The sequence below is a fragment of the Cherax quadricarinatus genome, chromosome 8, assembly GCF_038502225.1.
Source record: "Cherax quadricarinatus isolate ZL_2023a chromosome 8, ASM3850222v1, whole genome shotgun sequence".
Classification (NCBI taxonomy): Eukaryota; Metazoa; Arthropoda; class Malacostraca; order Decapoda; family Parastacidae; genus Cherax; species Cherax quadricarinatus.
The window spans coordinates 28,531,632-28,545,843 of NC_091299.1; the positions used below are offsets into that span (position 1 = coordinate 28,531,632).

Sequence of the window (14,212 nt, forward strand, 5' to 3'; positions counted from 1 at the left end):
CCATGATAACGGGGCTGGGTTACAAAGTACCACTCTCGAGAAGCAATAAAAACTTTACATTGTATGCTTTTCTCCTTCTATCCAGATTTTTTATTGTAGTGTAATACTATTGATGTATTTTCCACATTTTTATTTAATATTAATAGTTGAAAATTAAGAAATTCTTAGTTTGCGAATGGTAATGACAGATGAGCAGTGTTGGCAGCTCTGGCGGCCACTCTGTCGTCTGCCAATGGATCGAAAACAAAACATTCCAGACCAGCAGTGATAAAATAGGGCAGCCTCGGTGCCCTCTCCTTCCTGATGATGCCATTCTCCTGAATATCAAGGTAATTGGCGACTGCACCTCACTATCCTTGTCCTTTCTTTGCCGTGTAACCGCCGGAAGAACCATAAAACTTGAGGTTTTTAAGTTGTAAACAAAAGCAGGTTTTCTTTTTTTTTCCCTCATGACTCATGCCATGGGTTCTCCAGGGAATCCATGTGTGGCGTTAAGTAAGGTATGTACTGGGGTTTTGGGGTGATTTTTAATGTCATTGCAGTATTCATTATTAAGATTTTGTCACTGGAAGTCCCGTTAAGGAGTTAAGGGGAGTGAGTCATAAGGCTTTACTGGCGCTGCCGCCTCATAAGGAACTCTGAGTTTTCTTTATTTGGTCTGGAAGACTAACAAGATCATTAACACACGTATGTGCACAATCAAGACGTTTATATGCAGAAGTTTCCTCACTGGTAACTGCATCATCAAACCTGCGGTGTTGAAAAGTCTCCTACAATAAATGTCTTGATTGTGTTTGTGTTGTTTCTTCAATGTCGGTGTTAACATGTATATCAGAGTAATAATTTGTTATACTAGGAGCAGTTTAGTATTTTGCAACACTGCAGGAAGGTGACACATGAGCCGAGTGACGTTGAAGATTTTGTTTGGATTAACCCTGAGGGTTGGTAACCCAGGATAACCCACTGAAGTTGTCACTGTACTGTCTGGGTTATTCCCACTGGTGTTCTTTGATCCTGTACCCCCAGAAGGCGACTTGTACCAATCGGCTAACATCCAGGTGCCTACTTGCTGCTAAGTGACCAGGAGCAGCAAGTGTAAAGAAACATTACCCAGTCTTTCCCCTTGTCTGGGTATCTAACCCCGATACCTCAATGTATGAGGTAAGGCTGCTATGAAATGAGCCACAAGCACTTTATTGTGCTGTAAGAATGTGTGTAAGTGTGACGCTAAGGATTGTGTGTGTGTTTATATAAGCCACTATACAGCAAGTTGAGGAAATCAATATTTGGTTTTGCCAGTGACTGGAAGGGGAATCATATAAATGCTGTCTTAACCTTGGCTAGAGAGACTGACTAACCAAGTTTCCTGTCCCTTACAAGGTATCCTCATATCAGTAAGTGGTTGGAATTGTCGTAAGATTGTTGGGAGTGTGCTAAATTCATGCTCCTTCACCTGTCTTGGTGATGGGTGAAAGTTTTGCATTGCCTTAAGCATTGGTGACAGATTTCCCTATTTTGTTTCTAAGTCACTTGTCCTCATCTTCTCTTTCTCACTAGGCAGTCAGTCAGGGTGCCATATATCAGCTCATTTTTTCCATGCTGCAGATATTCATACTCTTGTGGGTGGAAGCTGGTCACAAGCTTTTGGGTTTGGTGTATGTATATGGCTGTGTCTGGGTTTGAGGAAGGGTCCACCTTCCCTGTTTGGGAATCTGGGAATATTTGTTCCTTTTTCTATTTTTTATTTCTCTTTCCTTCTGCCTCCCATATTTTTTCAATATTTTTTTCCACGGATGTCTGCATAGATTCATCAAAGCATTTAAACTGCTGGTGATGCCTTTCAGTACTGAACTGGTAATGTTCTTGGGAGCAAAGGGGGGAGAGATTCCCGATTACTATGTGCATGGAAGATACTTGAGGGCATATTCCCAAATCTACACACTACCATAGCAGTATACTGGAGTGAGAAATATGGGAGGAAGTTCAAAATATACCCATGAAAAGCAGAGGTGCCATTGGCACTGTGCCAGCATCCATGGTTCAAGACTTTATGAAAGATACAGTTGTAGAGAGGAGCTTAGAGATGATTTGCTTGTGGAACACGCTTCTTCACTGCTGTCAGTTTTGTACCATTCATCTCTGCTAAGGTTATTAAATATGGTACCAGCAGATATCAGAAATGTTGCCAGGAAAAGTTTAGAAGTTTTAAAGAAAAAACTGAATCACTGACTCTACTTTTTGCAAATTTGTATCGAAAGTGCTTGCTTCAGTGACACCACATGACAGTTTGTTTCACTCTTCTACAACTTTATTGCCAAGCCAAAACTTTCATGTTTTCTGTCTATACCTAAATTTATCTTGTTTTAATTCATTCCTTTTAGTCCTGTCTTGGTAAGGTATTTAGAGTGCTTTGTTTACACCTCCTTTATTTCTATTTTACATTTGTACCCTTTGGTCATGGCCTTCACTAATTCTGCCCCATTTGTAGAGTATAAGTTCAGTGCTCTTATTCTATTGTTAATGTATTTTCATTAATCCTGTTTTTGAAGGTGGACGGGATGGTACAAGGAGCGGAGGCCAAGATGAAGGGGAGTGCAGCGGAGGCGGTGAAGGTGGTGGTGCGATGTCGGCCTATGAATGAACAGGAAACGGCCAATGGCCATAAAAGGTGAACTTTTATTATAGTTTTTCTGCATGTATTGAATTGCTTTCTTATTAACAAGTTAGTGCATGTATATTGGGTATATATAATCATAAATGTAATTATAGATACAACTGTATGATGACATTCTTGTAGTCAGGGTTTGTTGGACCACATCAGTGCAGAAGTGGCAGCACTCAGTGAGATTTGCCTGTTATGGTAGTTACTGTGTTAGGTTTGAAACCTATCAGTTGCAGCTGGGTTATTAAAGTCTGGCACTGCCCCAATCCTCAGTATTAGACCATTTACATAATATGTCAAATATACTGGTAGGGTATATACAAGGTGTGTATATCTGTGTGAATACAGAGCAGTCAAGAAATGGACACAATTACAGTGCAGTGCGATCCTTTACTGATCATGTTTCGTTCAGGCATTAGGGTTTTTTAAAGTCAAAACAAAATGTAAAAAGCCCACTGCCAGGATGAAAAGTTATCAATAAAGAATCTCATTACATTACCGTTTGTGTCTGTTTCCATCGTGTCAGTAATTTATACCACTTCTCTGCATACAGAGAATTTAAAATGTTTTTGATGAGAGTGATCTTGTGATGTGCACCTTTAAATACTGGAGGAGCTTAAGGGTGGCTGTCTCATTGAAAGGGGGCTAGGAGACTTGTTTTGAAGCAGCATTATAATTATTAAATTTTTTATTGGGGGGCTGCGGGAATTTTTGTGGGGGGCTGAAGGTTCCAAAGCCCCTTTTGGTCTTGCTCCTAATTGAGGTTATCTTACCTATATTTATGATATATTTTTATATTTAAGTTTATTAAAATTGGTTCTACCCAGAATGTTGTACATATCATTGCTTTTATTAAAAAATCATCTGAGCACTTTATTTTTTGTGTTCTGTATTTTTTATTAATTATTTATGGTAATTCACAAGGTCATAATTTATGAAATAAACATTGGTGTATATTCAGAAAGGTAAGCTAGGGTATCTTGCCTGGTGGTGCTTGCTTTTTAAATATTTACACTGTAAATATTTAATATTACAGTCTGTAATATAATTAAACTAGTTTAATTATATTACAGAGACTATGCAAGAAATACATGAACTTGCCTTCTGTCAAGGTTAGAATTACTGGTAAGAGTTCTGTTGATATACAGTATGTATGAAGTATGGGGTGTGCCAGAGTATCGGCTAATTTTGATAACGGTACTGTTATCAGTGGGTATTAGGTAATTTTGATGGTATCATTATCAGCTGTATGAGGTGTGCCAAAGTACAGTGGAACCTCTACTTGTGAGCGCATCCATGTGTGAGTTTTTCCAAATACGAGCAGTCGATGGGTTAATTTTTTGCTTCCATACGCGAGCAAAATTTCCATAAGCAAGCAGACCTCAGGCAGGTTCCTTGATGCTGGTGAGGGGCTGTTGCTCTTGATCTAGGGAATTGTATTTCATTTGTTTTTTGGACTATCTTATTGAAACTTGGGCAATGTATGATGGAAATATGCTTCTTAACTTATACCAAAAATGAAAGAAATCAGATCATAAATAATGGAGTTCACTTCTCAGCAATCAGCCACCCCTTAGCGGTATTTTCGTATGGTTTTTATGGTTGTATTCTTGTTATTTTGGTCTCATTGATAGAATGGAAGATATATTACAGAAATAGATATGATTTTGATTGCTTTCATGATGAAAAGTACCTTGAAATTGAGCTCAACATAGGAGAAATATTCCATTCTTGGCTATGTTCAAGAGTAAACAAATAACGTCGCTGGCCATTCCAATATGCAGTCGTGAATGGGTTGACATTATTTATACAATTATTGCAATAAGGCATAACAGTAAATCTTATATTTTTGTGGGAATAAAAATTACAAATTATTTACATTGTAATAATAATAATAATAATGTATAATATGTATAATAATAATAGTATAATAATATAATACAATAATAATAATAATATATAATGCCATACTACATAATAATTATAATAATAGATGGCTTCAAAAGGCCATCACTAAATGGCAGTGTTTACCACAACAGAGGAGGAGTTGTTGTGGCCGCCTCCACCTCTTACATAATGACATATTTTATTCATTCTAGAGTATATATCAGGTTTGTTTGTTATTTCATATTAGATGAACTGTGATAGATAAATGAGCCATAGAGTTGATGATAGCGAAATATTCAAGAAGTATTTTGTCCTGCCTCCAGACAAACTCTCGTTGGCCACCGCCACCGCTGCCACATATGTAATGACATTTTATTCATTCTGGAGTATATATCAGGTTTCTATGTTATTTATATTGTTTGTTATGTCATATTAGATGAACTGTGATAGATAAATAAGCCGTATAGATGATATTAGCGAAATTATTCATGAAGTATTTTGTCCGGGCTCCAGACAAACTCTTGTCCACCGCCGACATTGCCCATACCACTACATGAATTACATATTTTATTCATTTTAGAGTATATATCAGGTTTCTATGTTATTTATATTGTTTATTATGTCAGATGAAGTGAGATAGATAAATAAGCTGTAGAGTTGATATTAGTGAAATTATTGAAGTACAGAATTCCACTGGAATGGATTAATTGCATTTCAATTAATTTAAATGAGGAAAATTGACTCTGCAAACAAGCAAATCCAGTTGCGAGCAAGGTCATGGAACAGATTAAACTCGCAAGTAGAGGTTCCACTGTATCTACTAATTTTGATATCGGTACTGGTATCGATGGGTATTAGCTAATTTTGATGGTATCATTATCAGTCTATAATGCATATTGATATCTATATCAGTATTGGCAAAAATTTTGGTATCGTCCCATCCCTAATATAGAGTGCTTGAATATTTAATATTTTTAGATCCTTAGATAAGGATACTTTGTATGTGGTCTGAAGTCAGAGTTTGAAATGTATATGGCTAAACATTTAAATGATTGTCCATGTAAATGTAATACAGCCTCCCCTCACTTAATGACATACTCGTTTACCGACGCCTCAAACTTACGACGGGCTCTCTGACTAGTATTCATACCTAAATAATGTATATTTGAGCTGATTTCCTCTGCTCTGTTTATTGCAACATACAGTGCACTACTGTATAAACATTTAAGAATATACCAGAAATGTTATAAACGGTGCAAATCTGACATTAAAACAATATCAGAGATGGTAGACACAAACCTACTACCATTATAGTATGCTCCTCACTTAACCCTTTTAGGGTCCGTCCCGTAGATCTACGGCTTTACGTTCAGGGTCCAAACCGTAGATCTACGTCATGAGCTCAGCTCACTCTGATAAACTGTGAGTGGTAAATTTGGGCCTAGATATGAGAGAATACATCTATGTGGTATGTGTGCACCACATAAAACAAATCCTGCAGCACACTGTGTATAATGAGAAAAAAAACTGAGACCGTGATTTTCGATTAAAACAGCGACTTTGCAGTGTTTTTTCGTATGTTTTTTATAGTTGTATTTGTGATTTCTTGGTCTCATTTGATAGAATGGAAGACATATCACAGAAATAGAGATAATTTTGATTGGTGTTAGCACTGGAAATGGCTTGAAACTGAGCTCAAAGTGGCGGAAATGTTAAATTTTTGCCGATGTTCAAGAGTAAACAAACGACCTCACACGTCTTATACATGCCAGCTGGTGGGTCTAATATACATTCACAAATGTGGTGATGATATTTATACAATTATTACAATATTGCATAACAGTAAATCTTCTATTTTTTGGTGTGAATAAAAATTCATTATGTGAATAAAAATTCAAAATGGAATTTATTTGTAAAGCCTCAAAACATAACTAATGAACAGAGGAAATGTTAGTTTAGTGCCAGGAATACCTACATTGTTTATTCTGGACCCTATTTTGAAATTGGAATATTTTGAACTTTGTGTTAAATTGGCCAAATTACCAATTTCCGGTCACTTTATTTTATAGTTGAAATGGTTGACTTGGCGATTTCTTGTGCTCAATCGATAGAATAGAAGTAATAATAGTGAAATAGCTAAGAATTTGGTTGACTGGAATAATGTAATTGGCCTAAAATGGGAGTCAAAGTCGGCAAAATCGCCGATTCGTAAATATCACTGACACATCAAAATTCACGAGAGCATAATTTCGTCAATTTTCCATCAAATTTCGTACTTTTTGTTTTATTACCTTCACAAAAAGATTCTCTACCATTTCATAAGAAAAAATAAAAATTTTTTTTTTGAAAATTCTTGGACACTGGGGCACCACTTCAGATTTGGGCCTTGGACCCTGAAAGGGTTAATGACAAATTCATTTAACGGCGTGGTGTTAGGAACGGAACTCCATCGTTTAGTGAGGAGTGGCTGTATACATTTTGGTTACTGACCATCATAATCACCCTGAAAAGTTAATGCAGTGTATTTGTTAAATATTGAATATTTATTCCAGTTAGATTTAATGAATGAGACAAAAGCTAGCTAAGAACTGTTTAAACTAGCATGTGCCAAGTTAATATTGTAGACAATATTAGAAGACAATATTACAGTTTGATACAGGAATGAGTCATTTGCCTTTACAATAAACTATTCTTTTTCATGTGTTGTCAGCTGTATACTATCCAGAGTACTGTATAGTATAACCTTTGGAAGAGATTTTCTCCAAAATACTGCATTTTCTTGTCTAATTTCTCATCAGGGTGGTGGATATGGATGTTGATCGAGGTGTGGTGGAGCTCCGTAACATCAAGGCACTCGACACCGATCCTCGAAAGACCTTCACTTTCGATGCAGTTTACGACTGGAAGTTAGTATAAAGACTTACAGTAATCTTTCCTTGTAGGCCATAAATGTACCATTCTTAGGAGACACTGACACTACAGTTACAGGACCACATTAACCCCCTCCACACACACGTGCAAATGAACAAGCATCTGTAACCCAAAGTTAAAAAATAGCCAATTGTTTCTCTTTACTTTTTTTTTTGTTTTTTTTTTTAAATGAGAAAGTTGTGTAGTGAAGTTATGAGCTTATCTGAAGTGCAGTAGGTTGTCGGAGAATTTTAGATTCACCACGTCTGTGCTGTATTGAGCCCTGCTCATTTTCTCTGGTAGGAATGCCCTGACATATCTGTGGAAGGAGTATGCTGCACTGAATCACCAACTGGGTTTCCCAAGGCCTTAAAAAGTTTAGGTGGTGATAGGTGATTGCATAGGTAAATGGTGGTGGCAGGAGCTGATACTGCCTGTCACTATGTTTGTACAAGTTTTGTACATGATCACATCAACCCTCTCTTCTCATTTTCCAGAACAACGAGCAATAACAACTTCAATGTAAAGTATGAAAAACTATTATTTTTGGTAAATTATGTTTTTCTTTAGGTGTTGAGAATGTAACCTTATTTTTCCATATGGTCTTTGTATTTCTTATTCGGTTATTACATGTGGCGTCGATTTTTATGAACACAACCTGCACAATGTGTAAGTTAACTGTATTTAGCATTTCATTATTGGGCATTGAATATATTGTACATTAAAAATCCAATGGTGGCATATATTGCATATCACTGTTATTGCAATCTAGCATTGCATATCATGATATACACTTATGTGATTTGTTGAACTTTCTCTTAAAATATTTTACAACTTATGATTTCTCTTTTAACTATTATATAACATATGCTGTACATTAAGATGCAATTTTAGTATATTATGAAAACTTGCTTATTATTGTTATAAACTGGGATGGTAATACATCTGTATATAATTATTATAATGTTACTCACTAATACTCATGTCAGTGATAGTATTATTGAGTATCCCATTATTATTTTACTGTATTACAGTATTTGCTTGGGCTTCCAGCAAGCATGTGTGAGCGTGTTAGATAGGAGTCAATGGAGACGAATGGTTTTTGGAACCTGACGAACTGTTGGAGTGTGAGCAGGGTAACATTTTGTGAAGGGATTCAGGGAAACCAGTTAGCTGGACTTGAGTCCTGGAAATGGGAAGTACAATGCCTGCACTTTAAAGGAGAGTTTAAGATATTGGCAGTATGGAGGGACGTCTAAACTGTGGTATCTGAGCGCCTCTACAAAGACAGTGATTATGTATGAGTGATGGTGAAAGTGTTGAATAATGAAGAAATTTTTTTTTCTCTTTGGGTCACCCTGCCTCGGTGGGAAGCGGCCAACATGTTAAAAAAAAAAATTCATTTACTTAATATAGATGGAATGTATTTTCTCCGTTCAGTTTGGCTTGTGTTGCACACTGAGTGACGGACTGCTAGTTAGGCCTTTGGTAAGGTCACGTTGAATGCTGGAAAATTTGTCGGTCTGAAGTTTCCGAGACTCCACACCTTGCTCCCAGGTGGCAGTAATGGACCAGCTGTGGCAGACCATCCACGTCTTCTTGCTACTCCTCATCTTACATGGATCCCTCTTATAGTTACTTTGGTAGCATGCATGCTTGCTGGTGAGACAGGCTTTGTTTTGTGTGTATCTCTGTGAGTTGTGATTCAGAGAGAAATTATTTAGCTTAAGGAAGATTTTTGTGTCTTTTTGAAGGTTGTTGTTAAACATCTGTCACACTTGATCTTGAGCTCTACTCTTGACTTGTTGTTGTTTCTAAGGTATCTAGCCAGTAAGGTATCTGGATTCAATAATTGGGGTTATTTGGTATCATTGTGGTCTCTATTTTTTTGTGCCTTGGTAGAGTGTTAGTGTCACTTGGGTCCTGTGTCTGCTTGTTTGGTTCTGCTGTTGTGTGTGTAGTGTTGGTGCTTCGTTCTTAACACCTTATACTCGCTGCAGTATTACTGCTGTGCTGTGCTAGTTTGGGTCAGCTGAGATAAGGTTTAGGAGAGCTGTGATATTTCATAGGTTGTGAATTTCTTCCAGTTGTACCTTGTTCATATTGTGTACTGTAAATGCTGTACTTTATAATACAGGAGGCCCTCCACATTCGCGAGGGTTAGGGGATCAAGAGCCTCGTGAATTTTCAAGATTCGCGAATGTTTGGTGCATAAATATGATGTAGGGATATATAATAATACTGTACTGCAGTGTTCGCGAATGTTTTGATGTGCAAATATATTGTAGGGAATTATAGTAATAGCATTTACTTAGCCTAATAATACTGCTTCCTTAACCTATTGAACCACGAACAATCATAAAACACATGAAAACATGGTAAAATATTGTTTAAACATGTGGTTTAATAACAAATAATGAACAAACGAAACACTCGCCACTCATAAGGTTAGGCAGACGAACTCTGATGACTTATGATGATGATGATGGTGTTGATAGTCAGCCATGCCGTTACTGATGACAGATGAATGGAGGTGATTATATGGAGTGTAACTGCATGGCATGATAAGTCTAGTGTGGATTCTAAATCTTCACTGCCAGCGTCACTCCCGACATCGCTGGAGTTAGAGTTAGCAACGGAGTCAGATTCTGCCACAGGTTGAGGTTCAGGTGAGGCAGTAGGGGTAGCGGCAGGGGTTATGACAGGTTTCCTCGTGAAGAACATTCTGATGGGCAGCTGAGAGAGGAGCAGTGTCTTATCTTTGCCTCATTTTTCTTGATAGAGCACATGTGTTTGGTGAATATGACTGGGTGGCTGGGCATTCACGAATGTTTGAAACAAAAGTAGAACTTGCAAAAGTGGAGGGCTAGCTGTATTACATTTTTTTTTTAACAAGTCGGCCGTCTCCCACCGAGGCAGGGTGACCCAGAAAGAAAGAAAATCCCCAAAAAGAAAATACTTTCATCATCATTCAACACTTTCACCTCACTCACACATAATCACTGTTTTTGCAGAGGTGCTCAGAACACAACAGTTTAGAAACATATACGTATAAAGATACACAACATATCCCTCCAAACTGCTAATATCCCAAAACCCCTCCTTTAGAGTGCGGGTATTGTACTTCCCATTTCCAGGACTAGAGTCCTGGGTGGCAGGTTGGTAGACAGAAACCACCCAGGGAGATACTGCCGTCCTGCTAGTGAGTGTAAAACGGAAGCCTGTAATTGTTTTACATCATGGTAGAATTGTTGGTCTTTTTTTCCATCTCATAAACATGCAAGATTTCAGGTATGCCTTGCTGCTTCTACTTCTACTTAGGTCACACTAAACGTACGTGTACAGTAGGACCCTGGCTTTCGTAATTAATCCATTCCAGAAGGTTGGCCTAAATCCGAAATGGCCGAAAACCAAAGTGATATTCCCCATAAGAAATAATGTAAATCTAATTAATCCGTTTCAGACACGCAAAAATATTAACATAAATACATTTTATAGAGAATAACTATAGTTTTACATATAGAAAACAATTAGAAATAAATATGAATGACTAATTTTAATGATTGACTAATTTTAATGATAAATGAATGTTACATACCTTTATTGAAGACTCTTGTTGGTGAGTAGTATTTATTTGTAGTCCCAGAGGAACTACAACCCAGATGCATAGCTATATACACTGCGGCCTACAGCCATATTATTACCATCGACAGTTCACTGAGTTTAACCCTTTGACTGTCGAGACCCTAAATCCTGAAGTGTCTGTGTTGTAAAATATTAAAAAAAAATTTTTTTCTTATGAAATGATAGAGAATCTTTTCCCGATGGTAATGACACCAAAAGTACGAAATTTGATGGAAAACTTAAGGAATTACGCTCTCGCGAATTTAGCGATCTCGGCGATATACAGTGGACCCTCACCTAACGAACGCATCGCATAACGTTAAATCCGCCTAGCGATACATTTTAACGCAAAAATTTCGCCTCAGCTAGCGCTAAAAAATTCGCTCAACGCGATTCGTTCAAGATGCGTCCATGTGCAGCCTGAGCCCGCCTCACTTGTTCCGTGAGTGCCAGTGTTTACAAGCCAGCCACCGCGGTCGCTCCCAATCATACAATCGGAACATTTCATATTATCACAGCCTTTTTAGTGATTGCACCTGCAAAGTAAGTCACCATGGGCCCCAAGAAAGCTTCTAGTGCCAACCCTACAGCAAAAAGAGTGAGAATTACTATGGATATGAAGAAAGAGATCATTGCTAAGTATGAAAGTGGAGTGCGTGTCTCCGAGCTGGCCAGGTTGTACACAAAACCCCAATCAACCATCGCTACTATTGTGGCCAAGAAAACGGCAATCAAGGAAGCTGTTTTTGCCAAAGGTGCAACTTTGTTTTTGAAACAGAGATCGCAAGTGATAGAAGATGTTGACTGTTATTGGTGTAAGGCATGGTGAGGCTGCCAGTTCGGACCACAAAGCGGCTGAAAAATATGTGTAGGAATTCAAGGAGTACATAGACAGTGAAGGACTGAAACCTGAACAAGTGTTTAATTGTGACGAAACAGGCCTGTTTTGGAAGAAAATGCCAAACAGGACCTACATTACTCAGGAGGAAAAGGCACTCCCAAGACATAAGCCTATGAAAGACAGGCTTACTCTGTTGATGTGTGCCAATGCTAGTGGTGATTGCAAAGTGAAGCCTTTATTGGTGTATCACTCTGAAACTCCCAGAGTGTTCAGGAAAAACAATGTCCTCAAGGCTAATTTGTGTGTGCTGTGGAGGGCAAACAGTAAGACATGGGTCACTAGGGACTTTTTCTATGACTGGTTACACCATACATTTGCCCTCACTGTGAAAAATTACATAATTGAAAATAAAATAGATCTTAAGTGCCTCTTGGCATTAGACAGTGCTCCTGGTCATCCTTCAGACGTGGCAGAGCGACTTTCTGCGGAAATGAGCTTCATTAAGGTCAAGTTTTTGCCTCCTAATACCACTCCTCTCCTGCAGCCCATGGACCAGCAGGTCATTTCCAACTTCAAGAAACTGTACGCGAAAGCTATGTTTGAAAAGTGCTTTGTAGTGACCTCAGAAACTCAATTGACTCTGAGAGAGTTTTGGAGAGATCACTTTAGCATCCTCAATTGTGTAAACATTATAGGTAAGGCTTGGGAGGAAGTGACTAAGAGGGCCTTGAACTCTGCTTGGAAGAAACTGTGGGATTTTGAAGGATTTGAGGCTAACCCTGAGAAGCCTACACCAGTTGTGGAATCCATTGTGGCACTGGGGAAGTCCTTGGAGTTGGAGGTTAGTGGGGAGGATGTGGAAGAGTTGGTGGAGGAGGACAATGAAGAACTAACCACTGATGAGTTGCTAGATCATCTTCAACAGCAGGAGGCTACACCTGAGGAAACTGCTTCAGAGGAGGGGATAGAGAAATTGAGGAAGTTGCCTACTTCAAAGATTAAGGAAATGTGTGCAATGTGGCTTAAAGTGCAAACCTTTTTTGATGAAAATCACCCTCACACAGCTATTGCAAGCTGTGCGGGTGACTATTACACTGACAGTGTTGTGAAACACTTTAGGAATGTCATAAAGGAATGGGAGGTACAGGCCTCTGTGGACAGATATGTTGTGCGACAGAGGTCCAGTGACTCTCAAGCTGGTCCTAGTGGCATTAAAAGAAAATAAGTAACTCCAGAAAAGGACTTGCCACCTCAAGTCCTAATGGAAGGGGATTCCCCTTCTAAACACTAGCACCATCAACACTCTCCCCTCCTCCCATCCCATCAATCATCACCAGATCTTCAATAAAGGTAAGTGTCATGTAACTGTGCATGTCTTCTTCAGTTTGTGTGTATTAAAATTAATATTTCATGTGGTAAAAAATTTTTTTTTGTTCATACTTTGGGGTGTCAGGAACAAATTAATTTGATTTCCATTATTTCTTACGGGGAAAATTAATTCGCCTTAATTCAGATTAATAGCGTTAGGCGAGGGTCCACTGTATACGCATCGGCGATTTTTGCCCACTTTGAGCCTTATTTTCGGCTAATTCCATTGTTCCATTTGACCAAACTCATAGCTATTTCTTTAGAACTCCATTTGTTCTATCGATTGAGTACAAGAAACTGCCCATTTACCGATTTCAACTACCTAATAAATTGGTCAGAAATTTGCAATTTGGCCAATTTCATACAAATTAAAAAAGATGCCAATTTCAAAATAGGGTCTAGAATAAACAGTGCAGACATTCCTGGCACTAAAATAACATTTTCTCTGTTCATCAGTCACATCTCCAGGCCCCTCTTATATTACTCTAACTTTCTATTTTGAATTTTTATTCACTCAAAAAATAGAAGATTTACTGTTATGCAGACTACTGCAGTGTTATAATAATTGTATAAATAATGTCAGCCCATTCGTGACTGCGTATTAAACTGGCCAGTTGGACACACATTGCCAAAAATTGAACATTTCCGCTACTTTGAGCTCAATTTCAAGGTCCTTTTCATTGTGAAACCAATCAAAATCATCTCTGTTTTCTGTAATATATCTTCCATTCTATCAAGTGAGACAAAGGGAATGAGAATACAACAATAAATACTGTATGAAAATACACCTCAAAGTTGGCATTTTAATCCAAAAACACGGTCGGAGTTTTTTTTTTCTCATTATGCACTGCATGCTGCAGGATTTTTTTTTATACTGCTCACATTGACCACACAGACCCATTCTTTCACATGTGGGCCTA

General features: G+C 38.0%; 1 protein-coding gene across 4 annotated transcripts in view; it reads left to right on the plus strand.

Moving 5' to 3' along the window:
• The first annotated feature begins 208 nt into the window (after positions 1-208).
• LOC128702057 (kinesin-like protein KIF3B) overlaps positions 209-14,212 on the plus strand; it is a 109,193-nt gene continuing 95,189 nt past the window's right edge. For 2 of the 4 annotated variants that reach the window (XM_070083011.1, XM_070083013.1), the window contains exons 1-3: positions 209-329; positions 2,550-2,668; positions 7,348-7,455. In XM_070083011.1, the coding sequence (XP_069939112.1) occupies positions 2,559-2,668; positions 7,348-7,455 (218 nt within the window). In that variant the 5' untranslated portion in view covers positions 209-329; positions 2,550-2,558. Of the gene's footprint in view, positions 330-1,023; positions 1,162-2,549; positions 2,669-7,347; positions 7,456-14,212 lie in introns of those variants that run through there. The other 2 variants (XM_070083010.1, XM_070083012.1) reach the window with 1 other exon arrangement.